Here is a 22,391-nt window from a genome sequence, read left to right on the forward strand (position 1 = left end):
AGTCTTATACACCTTTGAGAACTGATTTCAAAGGCTAGCCGATAGAGAAATACAGCTGTCAGGAAATACATGTTGTTGTCAGGCATGTAAAAGGGCTAAAGATCAAGACAATCCTGTACGCTTCAGTTCCTAAAATGAAAGCAGCAGATGCATTTTGAAAGACCTTTAGTAGAAACAGGCAAGCATTGTGGCAAGCATGTCATAGAAAAGGACTGTGATCAGCAAAAGAGGCTTTTGTTTTGTTTTTGCAAACTACATGAGAGAATTAAAATATTTCCTTTTATTTTGGTAGGTTTCTTATCCTTGGACTAGAATTGACCTCTCTACAAAGATTCAGTAGAGACCAAGGAGAGTCTGGAAAGACAGTTATTTCCTTCTGTGGAGAAGTAGAGAAATGCCAATTTGTGGGAAAAGTTCATATATTCCCACCAATTCATAGTGAGAATTACTCAAAGCAGATGTTTTTTCTTAAATTTATTTGACAAGCAGGCTCTTTTTTAAAGGGGAAGTTGATAATACAAATTCTAGCTGAATGATAGTGAAAGCAAATCATAGCTGTTCAAAAATGAAGGCAAATGAAGGCAAATGAAGGCAAGTTTTCTTAGTGACATTTTATCTCAACCTTTGTCTGGAGGTTATACTGTATATGATGTTTGGGGTTCAAACAATCAAAGACCATGATGTTCTGAGTGAAATGTTTGATAAAACATCAAGGTGAACAGCAGGCTATGGCCAAGATTTGCTCTCCTAGTTTAGCCTAAGAATGATTGTGAATATGAGTAAAAGGAAAAAGATCATGTAAAAATGTAATTGGTTGGTACTAAACAATAAGTTTTACCATTCTACCTCTCCTGTCTTCTTAAGGATTACAATAAAAATCTTCAGTTTATGTTAAGAATAAAGAGAGATTCTTATTAGATTTTTATTATAGACTTTGGCTACAAGAATAAGAACTTGACATGCATTTAAGACCTAGATGCGCATTACAAAAATGATTCTTTATCTCTTCTTATACTGTAGATGTGTCTTTCATTACTGAATCTCAGTGTCCTAATAAAATGTAACTCTATTTAACAATTAACCAGTGGAATAGCTTGTCTTCAGAAGTTGTGGGTGCGCCATCACTGGAGACTTTTAAGAAGAGACTGGACCACCACTTGTCTGGCATGGTATAGGATTGGTATAGACTAGAAGACCTCCAAGGTCCCTTCCAACTCTGTTTTTCTATTATAATTTTATTTCATCTGTTTTCCTCACCTTCAGGTTTATAAGCTCTAACAAGCACACATATAAAAGTCCAAAGTGATAGAGACAGATTTGATGGTTACTTGGAGAAAAACAAGGGTGGAAAGAGAAAAATACACCTGTAAGCCACTCCTTCTCCCTGAAAACCACTTGCCCATTTCAAATCTGCTTCCAAAATGGCCTCTTGTGAGGAAATGTAATAGTTTTCTTACATTATTCAGAGATGTCATTCCAATTAAAAGGGTGCTTGGACTCTATCAACTTTAGCATATTTGTGCATTTAATGAAGGGGCTGGTTTATACATCGATGCTGATACCAAAAAGGACACAAAACCCCCAACCCAATGTATTATTTGTAGAAAAATCTGTTTTGTAAAACTGCTGAACCCTTTTTGGAAAACACAATCTGTGTAGAACAGATGTGATCTCAGAGTTTGGCAGTGAAGGTCGATTATAATCAAAGTTCCCTTGGAAAAAAGATAAAAAATGTTGTCGTGTCAGGTCTCCAACATATGTCATGGCCTTCAAAAGGTTATCTTGTCCAGTTCTAAAGTGTAGTTTACCAAATCATATGCCAGGTAAACACTTTTGCTTTTTTCAATTACCTTAATGTGTTGCATCCAACTTCATACTGTTCCTACAGATCTGAGACTTAACATTCCTAACTGCAGTTACCCTGGAGTAAGTCCTATTGAAACAATGATATTTTCTTAATTGGAAACATAGGTATTAGAATAAATATGGGGAAGGAATTTGTCCTGGGATTGAAAGTACATAAATATTTTTGAAGTGAGCAAAAAAACTGAGAAAATGTACATAGAATCAAACTGTGAAATTTTTCATAATTGCCACTGAAAATAGGTCTTTGATTTTTAATCAGTAGATTCCATCAACTAGCTGATATACTAAAGGGAAGAAATGAATCCAGTTTTAATGGTGAATCTAAAAATGAAGACTTCCTAGTACTTTTACATATTTTGAGTCTACTGTTTTAATATAATTGGGAATGAAATGAAATCTTAAATGGAATGTGCAAGAAAATGCTCTTTGATCCCTTTTTTGATGATGTTCCATTCCATGTTCATTTTTTAAATTTATTAAGCTTATAGGCCACCTATCTTGCCAAAGACAACTCTAGGCAGCTTACAATCATTCAATAAAATGCCATATAAAACATTAAATAATAAATAGAGAACTTAAATTTAAATTTTAAGTAGTTAGCCGTGCTTCGGTGATTAAAAAGCAGAAACTTTATAAGATGTTATTAATAACAAGAAGAAATACAGTGATGGGTAATTAACGTGAAATTATTAGTAACTATACATAATAATTCAATTTATCATGCACGTTGCTAAATCTCTTCTAAAGCCTCTCTTAAATGCTGCAGTAATCATGCAGATGTTATAATATTTTAGTTGTTTGCTTGGCTGGTGTTAGAGAGTTTCAGATTGTATACTGTCCCTTAATTTCAGGTGCAAGATTTCCAACATATTGAGAAAAGAAATACCCAAAATTGTAAAATAAAATCCAAATTAAACTTCACATTTTGTTTTGGAAGGGGAAATAGGAGATAAACTCCTCCTAAAATGGGGGGGGGAGGAGTTAAAATCCACTTCTGCAATATGTGTAGTTATAGTATGGCCTTCAGCCCTCTTCAAAATATTGTGCTAATGTAATTAAGACTGAGGTCTCAAGCAGGGGGATTGAGTCAAAAATGTCAAATGATATTTGTAAGTATATAATTGAAGTGCTGCCTCTTTTTTTATTGCATCATGATCCACATATGAAAGGCAAGGGGTCTTGATGCTGTCTGTCATCTTGACTTCATTGCCTCTCCTCTGCACACCTTCCTGGTTGCTCTGTGTAATTTATCTTCATATTCTTACAAAAAAATCATTGCATTCAAATGAATTGCTTTCCCCGGGATTTCCTGTTTTCCCTACCTTGGATGCTTCTTTTGAAGAAAGCTTTACAGCCTTCACATGACCAAACCCCATAATGATATCCAGATGCATAATCGCTACATACAGCACAGAAATGTGCATCTCTTTTCGAACCAGGGCTGTTTGTGGTGGGACTGGTACAGTCACTGCTGCTGTTTTTTCTTTTCAAGGTGTCTCTGGTGGCAGAAAAGGAGAAAATCTGTCATCAAATCATACAAAGGAATGTGTATTTTGCCTGAACAATGTTCTTTTTTTAAAAAATCGTCCATGCAGTTTTGCAGAGTGTGAATTGCAGGAAAAGTAAGCTTGAAATTATAGAAACTTGCATGAATTAGAATCATAAAAATATAATACTTATTCTTCAGAACGCGCCACAATTTTGCAAGCATTGGCTATTAGAGTATGTAATATATTAAACGGGAGTATTTGACAAGCATTAGGTATATGAAGTCAGATGTTCTGCTAGATTACAACTGTCACATTCTCTTCCCAATCACACTAAGCAGTTTAGTTTGGGCTGATGAATATAATAATTAGCACAGTGATTAAGCAGAATGAAGATTGCACAATTAGAAGTTTATGATACACATGCAAAGTTACTTGTGCCATATTGTTTGGCCAAGTGAAGCAATTTCTTAGACAGGAAAATTCAATACCACAAAGAGTATTAATTGCAAAGCATTTGTATTAGTTGTTTTATTCATTCATTCATTCACTTTTATTATTTGATTTCTTATTCTATTTTTATTGCCAGGGACAGGAACAGGTGCTCCTGTGATAAAAATTTGTGTCTGGTCTTGAATAGTATACATTTTATATTGGGATGAAGGGAGGTGATTCCATTTGCTGTTCTTGCTAGAGATCTCTGGTTGTCCCATGGACACATTACTCCAAAAAATGTGCAAGCTTTGATCCACCAAATCAGAAATTTGATAAATACAATAACTTTTTAAAAGACTAATACACACATTTTGTTCCTTTTTGAGGCCTGAAACATTGCTTCAGCTGCACAGTCATCCACAGGGAAAAAGAAAGTAAATATATATTGAAAACAGGATTTCACTTGTAATCAAAGTCTTCAAATGTTTCAATCACATGGTTGAATCTTCCATCTCAGTGTTTCTCAAACTTGGCAACTTTAAGACATGTGAATTTTAGCTTCCCCATGCTGGATGAGAAATTCTGGGAATTGAAGTCCACACATCTTAAAATCACTAAGTTTGAAAAACATGGCTCTAGCCAGACTTTGTTTCATTCACACACATATCCCAAAATTTCCCTGCTTACATTTACACTTCATAGTACATATGAATTACAGTCTTTACTTCTGAGACAAATCAGGTGTCCTCTATTCTTTCTTGAGTAAAAGGAGATTTGATAGCCTTCTCCCTTTCTTGCCAGTGATCAGGGATAATGTGCAAGTCCAAAGGGATTTGAAGAGCAGATGAGCCACTACATTCAGAAGGCCACATATAAGCATCCAGATAAATGTAGATTTCTGAATTGTAGCAAATGTCTCTGGGTTTCAGAAAGGAGAGGCTTAAGAGAGCATCTATCCTTTTAAAAAAATTATCTTCCAACTGAAGCAGAGTTTTATACTTCACATTTGAAAACAAAATCCTTCATTAGGAAAAAAAATTAAAAAAATAAAATGCCCTATGCTCACTTAATCAAGTAAAGGGAGGGGCCAGCTCCATGTAGTTCATATTCTTCCCATCTTTGAACTTTTAATTTAAGTTACAATTCATGAATTTTCAATACCACAATCATTGTTTCCATGGCAATAAATTGATGTCATGAACACAGCATTAAGACGGCACCACAAAAATGAAACAGAAGGGGAAGTGCAACTGTGAAAGAGAATGTGTGCAAAAGCAGAGCATTTTGAAGATGAGAAATCACTCATTATACTTACCCTTCAAAAGGAATGGAGGATTTCATTGTACAATTCCACTCAAATAAGATATTCTCTGGCTTGTCAAGGAACTAAAAGAGTGTCCCGTGCAGCCTTCTCCAACCTGTTCCTTCAAGATGTGTTAGTTACTATCTCCCATGATATCTGGGGATGACAGCAATAAGACATCTGGAGGACAGCTTGTTGCAGAAGACTGAGACAGACCTGAAACTGTCTGAAGTCCAAACTAGTCCCATCAACAGCACAAAATTTCTATTCTTACTTCATTTTTATCCTACCCCTTTTCAATAAAGAATCCCAAAATCTGTATACAGATTCTCAATCATCCAGGTCATGGTTGTCCCAAGATGCTTTTCAAAAAGCAAGAAAGCCTAATTGCTCTTTGAAAAACACCTTTGGGAGTCCCAAAAGCAATACATGGTGTTCTTATCCATTATTTTATAGTTGGCCTCAGTCTTGCATGATAGTGAGAGAGAGTATTTAGTCCAAAGTTCTTGGACTAAATACTTTTTCTTTTCAGGAATGGTCAAAACCATTTTGCTAGCTGAGGCAAAGGGTAAACTGATGTCCTTCACCCATCTCATCCTGCTAAGGTGACTGGACTACCAGTGTTATTTTAATACATATGATGTGCTGATTTCCTCTCCATATCCAAAGTCAGGCCAGCTAAGAAGGACAGAACATGTTCAGAGTACATACAATATTATCTTCTAATCAAGCAGGTTGACACAAAGAAAGTTCAGAAGAAACAAATCCGTCTTCCTCCAGGCAGGGGTGGAGGTGTTTCAATATGCCTAATAATAGACCAGCTTGGCTCCTCATCCTATCTTCATTCAGGTATTTCACCATTTCCTAATTGTTACACAAGGAATCTTCCCATAGTCATTTTATTAGTAAACTGTTCTTGAACAAGTAGACTGTATGTTACTTGAAGAAGAAATTCTATATTATCCAGAAAACTTATCATCCTTTGTCCTGTAACTTTAGTTTCTTTCATAGCCACTAACCTACTAAATTTCTATACTTGGCAAGATTTCTACCCTAGAGTTCTCTAAAACGATTTTGATTTCCATGAAAACAAACTTATTTCCAAGCACATAGTTATACAATAAAGCTGAATGATGGAAAATTCAGAATAGATAGGAATTCTTAACATGCCTCTGATTATAGGGGTGGTTTGAAATCAAATTCTGAGTGCTTTCAGAGTTGTTGGAAAATTCCCCTTTAAGCTTAAAACACCTGTTTCAATCTGAAGTAAAGCTATTATAAAGTTGAAACATGTCCAGAATGGCTAGAACTCAAAGCTTGGGCATTTAAAACTTCTAACTTCAAAATGCAAAATTAATACAAAATGCTTTGTGCATCTCTAGTAAATTAATTAAACGAGACAAAGTTAAACAGGCTACCACAGGATGAAACAATGGATGCTGACATGGAGAGTCTTATCATGGGATTAGACAAATTAATGAAAGATAGAAAACCATCAGTGACTACTAGCCCTGATAGTTATATATTTTCTCCAGCATCAGCCCTCTGCATGCCAATTTCTGAGGAAAACAGAAAGGTACAGCGTTCATGTCCTATTTGTATACTTCCCCTAGTCTCTAAATTGACCACTGTTAGGATCAAAATGCAAGATTTATTTGAGGTTCCTCTACTCCAAATATACTGAGAGTCTGTCATGTGCTTATTCCACCCAATACATATGGGAGAAAACAAATGGTCCAGAAAAATAATTCTCCAAGTACAGGATAAAAAAGTAAATTATTTAATAAATATAGCTCCTTTTTTCCTAAAAGAAAAAAAAACCAGCCTTGAAATGAGAAATAATCCCATTGAACTCTATTGCTAGCATACATCACAAATACTATGTAGGTACAATTTTGCATTATCAAAAACTCAGTAGTATTTTTAAAAATAGTCCTTTTCTGAATATATTTATTGCCCTTTCCCAAGATTTCTGTTCTCTTACATCATCCCCTAAATGTCAAGCCAAATGACTGAAAGTTCAAGTTTCATCTTAGCTCTGACTTCCAATATTTAAACCTGTGACTGAACTGAGTTCCTATAGTCTCATTTGAAAAAGATTTACTTAAGAACATGGATAAATATTAAGAAGTTCTATTTTTTAAAATTATTTCAAAGCAGAGAGGCAAAATAGATATCCATGAGGTATCTCTGATTGGCTTTCCCAACTTTGAAGGCAAATTGAAGGTAGAGGATAATAATAATTTGATCAGAGAAGACATTCTCTGGAAATAATTCATGCTATTTTCCTCATTTAAATCCATGGGCCTTTCAAGCTGCTATCAGACAGATACCAAGGAAGGGAAAAGGCTTATCATCTTTTAGAAATAACTCTGTTTCTTCACCCCATGATCTATATTTAACTACAATTATTCAGACCTTTTGTCTAGGCATTTTGGACCCGTTTTTTGGTCATACTACACTGGACTGAATATTTAGCACTAGATAAATGACTTTAAAAAAAAATTACCTGTGAATAGGCAAGACATGATCCACAGGTCGGGCTTCACACCAAGGGCTTTTTGGTTGCTCCGCGTATAAAACCGATGATTGGCAGTGTACTGTCAGAGGAGAGATGTGGCCAGAACTGGACCACAACATGCTCGGACTCGCCGTCTGCCTTAAAGTGGCATTTTCTGAATCGCTGAAATTGGCCGGAATGTTATAATTCATCATTGAAGGGCTGTAGAAAGCCATGGCTGAGTAGTCGGGTCTGTTCTCCATATAACAGGATGGAATGTAGATCGGGCTGTGTTCCACACTCAGAGCAGCCTGGCTGCAGCTGAAAGGGATGGGAGAGCTCTGCTCAGAGATGGCGCTTTTGGCTTCTTTTTTACTACATCCGAGATCTTGAATTGGTGGCAAATGAGAACATTCCTTGTGAGACGATGCACAGAGGGACATGCTGGAGTGAGATGGATGCCAAATGTCGCTTTCTTAATCAGTCATCCCCCAACATTTAATCTGGAAAACAGCAATGCTAAGGCTACATAAAATACATTTTTAAAAAGAAAATCTCCCCCTCCTCACCCTCACTTCCTGGCCGTGCACATCTGGGGCAACAATATGAACAGCAAGCAGCTTTATCAGACTGATGAGTACAGAAACAGCCCTACTCAAACATAAACATGGTGATCCTATGAGAACCGAGAATTCTGCTGCGTGTGGATGGGAAAGGTGAAATCTTGAAATCTCCCATTCATCTAAAACAGAGGTGGGTTTTAACCAGGTTTTAAAGAGTCTTTAAAGGCAAAACTTAGACAAAACTCAGCAGTATGACTTCCCCCTAATTTGACTCAAGAAGCACACAAAAACTACAGCATCAATAGCAATATTAGATTCAGGAAAGAAATACAGCCCAGGACTTCCAGCCCAAAACTCATTAGCAGAAAATAAGAAAACTTTTGCTCTGCCTTCACGTCTGCATGATATGGCCCAGCTGAATTTAGATCATGGCTTCACCAACGGTTTGGTTTTTGCCCTTCTAAAAAGAAGTGAGACTTCCAGATTTCCAATGGTTGTTCATCTCCAATCAAAATAATCTAGTAATAGTGACTAATACTGTTAATCTGAGGAAGGGGACAAGTTTCACTGTGAGCACTCAAATATGTCAGTGCTGACATAATGCCACAAAGAAATGTTATATGTTCATCCAAGATTCATCCTACCATTGGTAGAACCATGCTGCAAATTTCCAGGGCAGAAATACCCTACCATGGTCATTCCAGGTGCAAAAAACTGCATGTTGCATGATTGCAATGCTTGTCCAACCCTTAAGCATTTTTCTACCTGAGGTGAAGGGCAAGCTGCCATTTTCACTTCACATACAAGTTACAAAAGTCAACCCAACTGGCAGTTAAATTATACTCTAATGCCAAAAACGGGACAGTGGCCGTGATTACACTTGAAAGTAGTAGATTACTACAGTTGAAACAGAGCATATCATTTCCCCCAGCAATCCCTAACAGCACCTATAGATTTTGCTTGTGTTACTTACTAGAACTGGTCAGGAAGTATAATTTCCCTGTATTTTTTAAGTATTGATCACAGTTCAAAACAATCATTAACTCCTGCTTTCAAAGCTCCAGACCATATAATGTCATCTGCAACTTATTTTTGCTCATGGGATTACAAGTAACAAGAGGTCTGACAATAAGGCCATGATGGCACCAAGTGGGTGGGCCAAAATGTTTTACCCCATTTTAAACTTGCTTTCTGGTGAGGTTATGTTAATATATTGGGTGGGAGGAGGTGCATTTTAAAATCACAAGTACTGATAACTTATTGCTCTACTTCCTTGGCATGCTGACTAGGGACCTGGGGGAAGGGAGCTGCAAAGGAACCCGGCAAGTTGCAGCACTTGATGTGGGTTCTAAGCAGTGATGGGTTCCGGATCCCATTGTAACCAGTACAGTGCAAGGGGGCCCAGCATCCACCACATGAACGTGCACAGCACACGCACAGTGCGTGCATGTGGCCTTACCTCCTGCAATGCCTCCGTGATGCTCCAGCTGCTTGGTGGAGCATTGTGCAGGTGCAGTACGCTCCGTGCGCATGTGTGGAAGCTCCAAAGAGCTCAAATAGAGGTAAGGAGAGTGGGTGGGCAGGTGGGCCTCCAGAGCACTGTACCAGAACGGTACCTGGTGCTCCCGGCAGGCACCGGTATGCCTGTACCAGGGCGTACTGCCTGCAACCCACCAATGGTTCTAAGGGAATATATTTTCATAGAAGACAATAAATGTAGCTCAGGGCTACACATACGAAAGACAGAGTCTACCACAAAATATCTTCTGCCTACTACAACATCTTCTGGGTTTTCCTCCAGTAAATATGAGCAGTGGTGGGTTCCTACTGGTTAGGACCGGTTCAGCCAAACCAGTAGTAGCTTGGCAGCGTGGGTCGCTGGAACTGGCAGTGGCGCAGGCCTGCCACACCCCCAAACCAGTTCTCCCAGCAGCACCATAGGTGGCACTATCTTGTTTTTGGCTTCTGCGCATGCACAGAGCATTTTGTTGTACTGCGCATGCACGCACAGCATGCATCAAGCGCATGCACGCAGCACATCCCTGAGTGAACCAGCAGTAGTGGCTGCCAGACCCCACCACTGGTTACCAGAAAGTGTTTACTTTATATGTGTATTGGTTGTTTGCACTGTATATAAATAAGTATGCCATCTTGTTATTCTTCAAAGAGGTATAGTAAATTATATAAATAGAATAGTTTTCATACAATTTGGAAGCTGCCTTGAGACCACCACTTCTGAAGTTTAGAATGCAAATCTTCTATCTGAAGTTTAGAATACAAATCTTCTATTAATCAGGGATCAGAAACTAAACTGGGACCCTAATTGAAACTAACTGTCAGACCTGCCTCAGTCTAATCTCCCAGGGAAGTAAAACTCTTGACTCCATTTGGTTGAAGTGAAAAAGCAATTTTACTAAGAGATGTCTGTTGCAGTAAAGTCAAGTGTAATCTAAAGGTTCCATACACCAATACAGAACTAACCCCTGGTTTCTCCTAGCCCTCCCCCCATAGTCCGTCAGTGTGTACCCAATCTGACACTGCCAAGAAGTTTTGGGAAACACTGAGGTGTTTGGGTTGGTGAAATTTCATTCTCTTTGATTGGAGATGCCAGCATGCCAGCATGAACCAGATTCCAAAACACTCTGTTTTTCCTCAACTGTCCTCCTCTCAATTTCCCATCTTAAAGGTATACAACTTTATTGCCCCTTTGTTCCCCCCTCCCTTCCCCAATTGATGGCAGAATGCCAGCAAGGCGCCAAGCTGAAGGTGGTAGACCTGACACTAACACTGGCTTCCTCTCATTCCCACCACTATCACCACCACCCCATTCTATTGTTTAAAAACATTTCAATTCTTACTTTGTCCATCAATATTTGACTTTTTAAATGGCTTTGAGCCCCTTTCCTGCTTATCTCTTGGAGTCAATCCCAGAGGCACATAGAAGGAAGATAATGCAGTACACTGCTCAGCCAGAAGTGGAAAGGAGTAAGAGTCATACCATTAACTGAGATATTCAGGATGGAGGGGAGAATAGAAGTGGCCAGGACTAAAAGTAAACAAGAACTATGGAGCTAGCATGCCAATTTACAATATTTAAAGCTTCATAGTCCCTCAGTCGAAAAGTTAAATGAAATATGTGATAGAGGCTTTGAGTAGCAGAGGTAATAGTATTTCTCCTGCAACATCCTCAATCATTGAAGCCTACAAAATTCCTTCATGGCAAAGGGCCAGATCTGTAGGACTACATCTCCAGTCATCTCTGCTTATCCACTGATTGTAGCCATATGGGTATCCTCCAGATTCATTCTAGTAAGTCATGACATCTGATGGTGCACAGGAAATATGCCTTCTATATCAGGGCACTGATCCTATGGAACAGGATCAGCACAACTCCTGAGATTTGGATGGCCCCGACCTTCCTAGCTTTTTGTAAAGCACTGAAGAGCTGGCCCTTCCCCTGAGGATTGAGTCAAAGGGTTTGGTGAGCCTGTCTGGATATGGTTGTATGTTTTTGAGTTGCTCTGAGTTTGTGGTCTTTTAAATTGTTTTTTTATTGTTGCTTATTTTATTATTGTTAACCCATCAGCATTGTGTGTCAAGTAGATGGCCATCTGTGACAATGTACCATGGAGAGCCTACAGACTCCACAAACTAGGAATTGGCTTCAGTCTAAATAATTAGGACAGCTAAAAGAGCGTCCATCTCATAGTTGCTAAAGACAGACTGTCTTGTTGGTACAAAATAATAAAACTCCACTTTACTAGAAGAAAACACTACTGCAGGCAGCAGAGGCTTATCCTTTTATGTCGCCAGTCTTAACATCTCATCTGATCATTCCAACATTAGAGGTGAAACTGTTTCCTTCAGTTTTGAATTCTAATCGTTATTCTGGCAATCTGTTGATTCGTAAACATTTGTTGCCAGCATATTTCCCCAATTTTCATTTCATCGTCACTTCTATAAGAGGATGTTGCCTCAGCAGGGAGCTAAATCCAATTGACACTTTAAACAGGCTGGAAAGATCAGAGAGATGATGAGTTCTAAGATGCTGAATGGACTGTTATAAGCCCTTAACCTCATTTTTGCAGTCTTAAACTTTTGCAGAGCTGGGGAGACAGATTGTGGATCCATTGAGGCAGAACAGGCTTCTGTTGCCTTCTGCTGGAAAAGCTCTGAATAAAGCACTGACTAGCCAACACTAAGATCACTTACACGATGGTTTCCTCAACCTTGTGAACTTTAAGGGGAAATCTGGGTTAAAGTCCATACATCCTAACATTCTCTGGGATTGGTTGAACATACTTGGAGGGCAATTAGTTAGAAAAGTTAGCCTATCCCAGGGTCTTATAAAACGTGTTAATTTCTGGACTAGGATTTCCAGATTGAGGTTTTCATGAGTACCATAGAAGGTTTTACTTCCTAAACAGAGAAAAAAAATAGAGATATGCAGGTAAACATATCATAGAAATTTCCCAGGTGGTTTTGTAGAATCTAGCCTTTGGTTATTTTCTTGCTGATTAATTTTTAAATCAATACAGGGGAACCAAGAAATAACAGAATAAGCCTTAAATGCAGAGAAATCTCTCCCCACTCCTATTTTCTATTATTTTCCAGGCAAAACACTAAAGCAACACATTTGGTTGACTTTCAACAAATATGTGGTTCTCTTTGTCCCAGCAAAAAAAACATATTCAGTTTTCCTAATAACTTTGGCCCGTCGTGCCAAAGGAATTAATTACTTTGCAATTTCATAATATCAAAGACATTGATTTTCTTAGTCAATCAAAAAGAAGAAGCCAACATGTTCTAGTGCAAGGGGTTCTCGCAACTCTAGCATGTGAACTTTTACAGATTACCCTTGTGTTTGCAGAACAACTGTGGCTCCAAATCTTATTTGGCTATCCTATTAGGATAGGCAAAATAAAGTGCCCATAAGCTTAATAGACACAATGTTAAATAAAAAAGTGACCTAGTAGGATATCTAGCAAAAATGTTTTGCTATCATACAAAGGATCATCTAGATGTCTTACTCAAGTAATTTGAATATCAGTTTAGTTTAGGTTTGATTTGGTTTGGTTTAGTTTACTTTAGTTTACTTTGAGATCATTATGGCTGAAGATTTAATAAAGTATTAATATTGTTTTAATATTATAATATTGTTTCAGTTAAGTTTAGTTCCCAAATGAGGAAAGAAGTACTGTGCACCTATATGTTGGACTTTTAATGGACTTTTAACAATGCAATTGTTCCCAGAAAGGATATGTCTTTTTCCCCCAACTCTACCTCAGATTTATCCCCAGCTTGATTATTGTTTATTATGTCAAATCTCAGCTAATCACATAGATAAATGTAATAAGGGCTCTATTGTAACATCTGATCATGCTCCAGTAACACTGTCATTTGTTGTAAGAAAAAGGTGTCCTGATTTTTTCAGGATGGTATTTTAAAATAGTATTATTAAAGAATGACTCACTTTTTATAAAAAAGAGTCATTCTTTTTATAAAAGAGAGTCTTCTGGCTATGAGTCCAGAAGACTTCGAAAAATGAACCTGTTTTGCACAGGGAGCCCAATTCTGTCAGAGATGGAATATCCCCAGAATTAGCGGGGGATCAAGATTGACCCTGAGCTTGTTTGTATCATCCAGCCCGCAGCCGTCTCCAGTTAGGTTTACTGTAGCCCAGAGTGAACATTATTTCTAACATTGGCAATGTTGCTATAAATAGATGATTTAATTTCAAATTCAAATATCTTTATTTTGGTCTTTGCTCAGTCTATAATAGATTATTTAAATCCTATTAAGATAAATGTTGTAAAGATGAATATTACTGATATATGTCCTTAGAAACTTTAAGGTATTTCAAGTGTTTAATTTCTCCTTGTCATCTCTTAAGAACAAATCCCACCCATTAAGAAAGTCTGATGAATTAGTTCTTTTGAAGGAACAATTGGAAGAAATGGTCAATTCAGTTTCTACAATTTTTTTTAAAAAATGTGAGGCCAACTGTGCCAAAAATCATTGCAATTTGTCCAGGACACACGGTATAATTAATCAGCCATTGGGGTACATTTGAAAGAAAATACTGATGTTTCTCCATCTTTCTTGAATCATCCTACGAAGAGATATTTGTTGATCAAGTTGGCAGAACTATAATTCCACTGCAGCTGAAGGACTCTAGCTAGGTGGAAGCTGTTCAAAAACATAAACCTGGATTGTTCCCAAAATCAGATTCCCATTAAAAGAGTTTAGCTTACCTAGACAGCATCTTCTGAGAATAAAATGCATCTTAAAAGAGATTTCTAAAACAAAAGAAAATACAATGGTTAATCAACGCATGTGCTTGTAAATAAAGTCTAATTGTATGTTTGTACCACAATGCTTTTCCCCTGTTTATCTGTCTTCATTTCTTTCCCCAGCATTTCTCTATACACCATATTCTATCTTGCATGTTTGTTTGTTTTTCAGTTAAGCACACAGTGGCCTAATCCAGATTAATCACAAAACAGCAAAATTCCACTTTAATTTGAGTCTACAAACAGCAGATAATGATCTTAAACATGCCACGAGATATACCTTTAATAAAATAAATAGTACAAAAGTACATGTTTGGTCTTAATTCAGCTGGACCTCCTATTGATTAATTGCTCATGTGCTATCAAGTCAGTGTCACCTTTTAGTGACTTCATAGATTGACTTTTCCAGAATAATACATGTCCTCATTGTAACCCTTCAAATTTAATTTTTCCAATAATGCACCCACTGCTAATATCAAATCTATGCACTCTAGTCTTGGTCCTCCTCTCCTCTTTCTCTTGAGAATTATAGAATTCTCAAGAGAGTTAGATCTTTATACAAAGTATCCAAAATATGATAATTTGAGCCTGGTTATTGATGCCTCAAATGAGAAGGCTTCTGGATTGATTTATTGCATAATCCATTTGTTTGTTTTCAAGATTATCCATGATATTTTCAAGAATCTTCTCCAACACCTGAATATATTTTCCAAAGCTTCATAAGTAACCTACTATGTACTAATGTGCAGCATAATTCCTGACTGCTGGCTTTTAAGCTGATCTTAAAAGCCAGACTGAATTGTAGTCCTGTTTTAGGCATGAAGCCAGCTGGGTGACTTTGAATAAATCATTCTGTCTTTACACAAAGGGAAAAAATAGTCCAACCTACCAAAAACAGCACCATAAAAATCAGATTAGGAACACAAGTTGAAGGGAAGGGAAGAAAATGGTAAGTGAGCACCTGTCTACCCTAGACAAGTTCAAATCACCAGGACTGGATAGATTACACCCCAGGGTTCTGAAGGAACTGGCAGATGAGATCTCAGAACCACTGAACTATATCTTTCAGAGATCCTGGAGCACCGGGGAACTACCAGAGGACTGGAAAAGAGCTGATGTGATTCCCATCCTCAAAAAAGGGAAAAAATAGATCCAGGAAACTATAGACCTATCAGCTTGACCTCAGTAGCAGGGAAGATTCTAGAAAAGATAATCAAGCAACGAATTAGTGAACACCTAGAAGTAAACAAAGTAATAGCCAAAAGCCACCATGGGTTTGTCAAAAACAGATCATGCCAGACTAATCTTATTGCATTCTTCGACAAAGTGACAAAATTAGTAGACCAGAGGAATGCCCTCAATATAATTCTAGAGCATCTAACAGTAAAATATGATGAAGTTGTTGGAGATGTTTATCAAGTGGAAAGAGTGGAGGTTAGAGTCCTAAAAACCGAAGAGAAAAATTACCACAAAGAAATCAAATCCGCTGATATCTACGGTGATTGGTTTGTGTCTGGAAATGGAAAATGTGAAATACAGAAAGAGGAATTAAATGGAGGGGAACTCTACCCCAAATGGCAAGATACAGAAGAAGAAGAAACAAAAGAATTTATGGATTTAAAGAGAGAAATTTTATTAGCAACATCATTGATAACATTACTGACAATTAAAGATATACTGATCAAGGAAACAGAAGAAGGGCATCAAAATTACATGAGAGACTCAATAAGCAATGAGTTGCAAAGAGGAGTCCATACAAATTTGATTAAGGAGATGATTAGAGGACTGATACCACAAATGGCAGAAGACATGAGATTGTTTTGCTACTGGAAAGATACAGGTTGATAGATGAAAGTGTATAATCTAAAACTAGTGAAATTTAATGACAATAGATATGGTTAAATAAACAACTAATAATGATAATAATGTATGCATATGTATTGGTATGACAAGTAGGAATTGGATATGAATATTGAATGGCACCTAGGAAAGGAAGATTAGAAATTATTTGGTTATATATAAAGGTTAATAAAAAATAACTAAGTTGAATTTAGCTAAGTTGTGATTATTGGGGGGGGGAATGCTATGATAATGGGTAGAATTAAATGAAGGAGGGATAATGATAACAATGTATATATGTATTTTCTTACAACATAAGAAAATTGGATGTAAATTGTAAACAGTGATTTGGAAAGGAGGATTAGAAATTTTTGTTACTAAACATTATGGATGTTTAGCCAGAATAGGCCATAAGGATTCAGTGTTATTGGAGGATATTAGAAATAACAAATGAAATGCCAGTATGTGGTTATGTTTTAAATCTTGGTACATTTTATGATGAAGGACACTTAAACAATTACAGTCAAATGAAAATGGAAGTATGATGATGGTAGTATATATATAAATATCTGATTTAAAATACTTGAGTTAATACGGATTTTGTGACAACAGTGGAAGAGACGCACGAAAGCTCTTTGTAACGAACTTGTTAGATTAGGTATTGAGAAGGCAGACACAGGCTTTTGACAACAACAGCTCTTTATTAACAAGTGAACAGTATGTACAATCCAGCAACTGCTTGGTCTGACAGCAGCCCTTTTATAGGGAGCTGTCAGACCTCTCAACCAATAGGATTGAACCTCTGTTCCTGCCGGAACAGGGGACCTTGGTGGAAACCATGGTAGTTAGAGTGAATATCTAACACCCTTCCCCTCTTAGTTGGGATGTTTCTATTGGTCACGTAATCATGCAGGTAGGTGGGTTTTTCTTTAGTCCTACCAGACCTGCGCAGTTCATTTGGAACCGATTCTTTGGGCAGGTCGGACGGACCTGTCTGCTCTCCAGTTCTGCTTGGTGGAACCTCCTGGAACGTTTCCCAGGACACAGCTGGAGCTTCTGGGATTTGCTCATTTGGAGTTCACTGTGGACCTGCAACAAATTCAGATAAGTCCCCCAGTACCCTCGGGCTTGAGCTGGCTGTAGAAGGAGTGAGCGTTTGCTCCTTTTGGGTAGGGCTTTGGCTGATTTGTTCAGGAGTTGCATCTGGTGTTCTAAGTGTGGAGTTGGAGAGGCGGCCATGGAGTTGGTCAATATGCCTCCTCCAGTTTATACCATCCTCGAGCTCTAAAAGATAAGAGCGAGACCCGGTGATGCCTATCACTGTGGCAGGGATCCACAGAGTTCCCCCGGCATAGTTGTGGGTGTATACCGAGTCCCCTACGCTAAAATTTCGAATCTTGCTTGTGGAATCAGGGGGCGATGTAGCAGAATAGTTTGGGTGTAGCCAGTCTAAGTGGGACCTTAGCCGGCGACCCCTGAGAAGCTCGGAGGGGCTTCTCCCAGTAGTGGCACTTGGCGTGATGTGTTGGATTAACAAATAGTGATCAACCCATGTTTGCCAATCCCTTGGGTCCATCCTAGCGAGGGTCTCTTTTGCAGATCACACCATTCTCTCCGCCTGACCATTGGAAGCCGGATGGAATGGTGCGACCAGGGCATGCCTGTTTCCCTGACTTGCTAAGTAGGTCTCGAATTGTATGGCTATGAATTGGGGCCCGTTGTCAGAGACCAAGACGTTGGGCAGGCCGTGCTTGGAGAAATTCCACTTCTGCCATGGTGGAGGTCATCAGGACTACCTCTAACCACTTCGAGTAAGCGTCCACAACTACGAGGAAAGTTTGGCCATGAATTGGGCCAGCAAAGTCAATGTGCACCCTAGACCAGGGTGTTTGAGGATATTCCCACACCTTAGCGGGCACCTCTGGGGGAGCTGGTCTGGACTCCTGGCACGGTTTGCAGGTAGCCACCCATTCTTCTGTCTCCCTGTCCATGTTAGGTCACCACACGTAACTCCTAGCCAAAGACTTCATCCTGACAACGCCAGGATGCCCCACGTAAAGCCTCCAATACTGCCCTGTGCAGTCTGTTTGGAATAACCACTCGGTCCCCCACAGTAGGCAGCCATTAATTTCCAACAACTCATCGCGTTTTGTAAAATACAATTTAAAATCAGCCCCTTGGGCCACCCCCTCCACACCCAGTTCAAATTTTGTTTGATGGTGGAGTCCTTTGCAGAATGATGGGCCACGTCATTGGACAATACAGGTCCAGTGTCCAGGCAGTCAATGAGCAGGACCGGTGTCTCGGGAATGGGGTCAGCAAGAAGTTCTGGCATGGGACAGCAGCTCAATGCATCTGCATGTCCCAACGTGGAACCGGGCCGGTGGATTAGTTTGTAGCAGTAGACAGCCAGGAAAACAGTCCACCTGGTCATGTGCAGTGATAATGACACCAGGGTAAGTCGGTTCCCAGCCAGTAGCCCCAGCAATGGCTTGTGGTCAGTCACAAGCTCGAAATCCCGACCGTAAAGGTACTCATGGAACCTTTTGACTCCCGCCACTACAGCCAGAGCCTCTTGGTCCATCTGGCTGTAGTTTCTTTCCGCAGAAGATAAGGTTCTCGAGTAAAAAGCAATAAGGGCTTCTGTGCCATTTGGCATGCAGTGGCTAAGGACAGCACCAATGCCAAATGGAGATGTGTCACAGGTTAACACCAACAGCAGGGTCTGGCTGTACTGGACTAGAAGAGAGTAGCTGTCAGTAGTCGTTTGACTGTGGCAAATGCGGTAGCCTCGGCTCTGCCCCAGGACCACTTGCCGTTCTTGGACAGGAGACGATGCAAAGGTTCAGCGACTGTAGCTTTCTGTTTGAGAAAGGTGCTGTACAAATTAAGGACCCCGAGGAATGCCTGCAGCTCGGCCTTAGTGCGGGGTGTGGGGGCTTCCTGGATTGCTTTTATTTTTTGTGATGTCAGGTGAATCCCAGAGCCATTGATCATGTACCCAAGGAACTTGACCCTTGGTACATTAATTTTGCATATTTCTTTTTTGAGCTGGAGGCCTTTTTCTCTAATTCTGGCCCAAACCATTTGATATCATTTTAAAAGTTGCGCCTCGGTTGCAGCCGATACCAAGATGTTGTCAAAATAGGGGATGACTCCTGGTATCCCCTGCAAAAACCATTCCATGATGCTTTGGAACAGTCCGGGGGCGATACTAACTCCAAATTGCAGGCAGTGGCATTTGAATAATAATAATAATAATAATAATTAATGCTTCTAGACCGCCCCCTCTCCCGCAAGGGACTCAGGGCGGTGTACAGTTCATACAAAATATAACAGGATACAATAAAATTAAATTAAATATGTACAGTTGACAATTGACATGGAGGAGGTTAAAATGTAGTTAAAAGAACTGTACAAAGCAGATATAAAATAAATTCAAACCCCTAAAAACAAATACAGTAAATTAAAAAACCCCTAAAATAACCAGATATAATACATTTGCCAGGAGGGACAGTTGAATTATGCCAGGCCTGCTAGTCGGAACAGGTGGGTCTTCAGTTTTTGCCGGAAGGAGCGGAGGTCAGAAGTGGTTCTAATGTCGGGGGGGAGGTCATTCCAGAGGGTTGGGCCCATCACAGAGAAGGCCCTACTCCTCGGTGTCGCCCGCTGGCATTGCCTAGTGGACGGCACCAGGAGAAGTCCCTCCCTGTGTGAGCGTATTGGCCGCAGGGATGTATGTGGGAGGATGCGATCCCGCAAGTAACTAGGTCCCGTCCCTGTGCGTCAAAATGGCTTGAGCCTCCGCTGTGGCGCCATCTACAGGCAACTGTTGGTATGCCTGTGCCATGTCTAATTTCGCAAAGATTTTTCCTGGGCCTAGGGAATGTAGTAGGTGCTGTACAATGGATACAGGGTATGCGCTTTATTATAGCGCGTTGTTAATTGTACATTTATAGCCCGTGCAGATGCAGACTGACCCATCAGGCTTGACCGGGGTCACAAGAGGGGTCTCCCAGCAAGCATGGTTCTAGGATTCCCTGGCTCACGAGCTTGTCAATTTCCCTGTCAATTTTAGGGCGGAGAGCGAAAGGTACTCTCCTGGGTTTAAGCCTAATTGGCGCTATGTTGGGGGACAAGCTAAAGGACATTGGCGACCCCACATACTTACCGAGACTAGTACCGAAGACGTCCTCAAACTCCTTTAAGATGGCCTCGGCATGGTCTTCCTTCACGGAGTTAATTCCAGCCACTTCCAACCCAGGGCTTGGAACCAAACAAGCCCCAGGAGGCTCTGCAGGTTGTTGCTAGCCAGGGTCATGGGAAGTTTTGCACAGAATTCCTTGAATCTCACCCGGAAGGTGCCCTGGCCTACAATGGGGACTTGGTTCCCCTGGTAGTCTCGCAGGCTGATGTCAGGGGTGTGAAGGTGCTGCTTTTTCAAGCTCAGAATGGCTTGCTTCAGGGTTGACCATGACATGATCGTTAATGATGATCCAGTGTCTATCTTGAGCTCACAGGGAGCATCCTCTATGAGGACAGTGATCTTCAGCTTTTTTGGGCACCTGGTGCGGACTTGTCCTATCGTAGTGTGATAGGTAACCTTTGTTTCTCTCTCTGGGCGCCCTTGTGGTTTCTGCCAGGCCCCTGAAGTGGGCCTCCATTGGCAGCTCGGAGTAGTTTTAGGCTGCCATGTGGTGGCAGGGAATTCGCTCCGGCACACTTTGGCAATGTGCCCCTTTCGTTCGCAACGCTGACAGGTTGTGTCTCGGAAATGGCAAGTAGACCGGGCATGGTCTCCTCCACAGCTTGTGCAAGGCAGCAAACGCGAGTTGAATTTTCGCGCCGGCTTCGTGCTGCTACTGCACATGCGGTAGCTGTCATTTTCTTTGCTGTCAGAGTGCTCGGGCTCTGCAGCCTTGTGGTGGATGCACGTTTGTTTCTGCATGGCTTATGGCATGTTTTGTTGGTGCTGCAAGGGCTCCATTGACTTGTCTGCTGATTCAGACGCTCTGGCCTCATCGAGTGCAATCTGCAGAGACAGATTTGATCTGGCAAGCAATCTTCTCTGCAGATTAATGTCCCGCACACTGCAGATTATGTGGACCAATATTAGGTCGTCCAGGTCACAGAACTCGCAATAGGCTGCTGCCTTACAAAGCGCCACCATGTATTCATTGATTGATTCGCCCTCTCTTTGGTTCCTAATATTGAATTCGTGGCAGCGAACATGCCTTGATGGTTTGGGCGCATAGTGGGTTTTCAAAGTCAGTTGTAATGCCGTCCAGTGAACCGCTTGGAGTGGGGTTAGTTCCGACAAGTTCTTCACTGTTTAAAAAACCTCTCGGCCACAGTACCCCAGGAAGAGGTTCTTCTTTCATCTTTCAGGGATGCCCATGAGTTTGTTTGCCTTGAGGAAGCATTTGAATCATAACATGTATGATTCACAATGTTCGGCCACCGGGTTATATGGAGTTGGTGGGGCGTGCATTGCCATTTTCTTACAGAGGGCGATTTGAGTTTGCCGCTCAAAATGGTCGCTCGATGCCGCGCCGAGAGCTCCAAGCTGGATCTACTCGCTGGATTAGCTGTTCTTCTTTTTCACCTATTTGCCTTTCAATCCCACCTTCGTCACCAGTGTTAGATTGGGTATTGACAAGGCAGACACAGGCTTTTGGCAACAACAGCTCTTTATTAATGGTAGAACAGTATGTACAATCCAGCAACTGCTTGGTCTGACAGCAGCCCTTTTATAGGGAGCTGTCAGACCTCTCAACCAATAGGATTGAACCTCTATTCCCACCGGAACAGAGGACCTTGGTGGAAACCATGGTAGTTAGAGTGAATATCTAACACAACTGATACACTTTTTACAGTATGTAAAGAAGGAGTATTCTTTATGTTGTGTTTGTTTTGAAAATTTAAAATAAAAAAAACTTTTAATTTAAAAAAACAAATAGCCAAAAGCCAACATGGGTTTGTCAAAAACAGGTCATACCAGACTAATCTTATTGCATTCTTCGACAAAGTAACAAAATTAGTGGACCAGAGGAATGCCGTCAATATAATTTACTTGGACTTCAGCAAGGCATTTGATAAAGTAAA

At 40.0% G+C, this 22,391-nt stretch overlaps 1 protein-coding gene across 1 annotated transcript in view; it reads right to left on the bottom strand.

Moving 5' to 3' along the window:
- The window catches only part of ESR2 (estrogen receptor 2), a 74,751-nt gene that overhangs the window by 41,120 nt on the left and 11,240 nt on the right, over window positions 1-22,391 (bottom strand). Inside the window, exons 2-4 of the mRNA XM_081952145.1 lie at window positions 14,409-14,453; window positions 7,601-8,094; window positions 3,189-3,364 (exon numbers count right to left, since the gene is read on the bottom strand). Of these exons, the coding sequence (XP_081808271.1) occupies window positions 3,189-3,364; window positions 7,601-8,034 (610 nt within the window). The 5' untranslated portion in view covers window positions 8,035-8,094; window positions 14,409-14,453. The remainder of the gene's footprint in view (window positions 1-3,188; window positions 3,365-7,600; window positions 8,095-14,408; window positions 14,454-22,391) is intronic.

This window comes from Natrix helvetica, assembly GCF_964273705.1.
Source record: "Natrix helvetica genome assembly, chromosome: 1".
NCBI lineage: Eukaryota > Metazoa > Chordata > Lepidosauria > Squamata > Natricidae > Natrix > Natrix helvetica.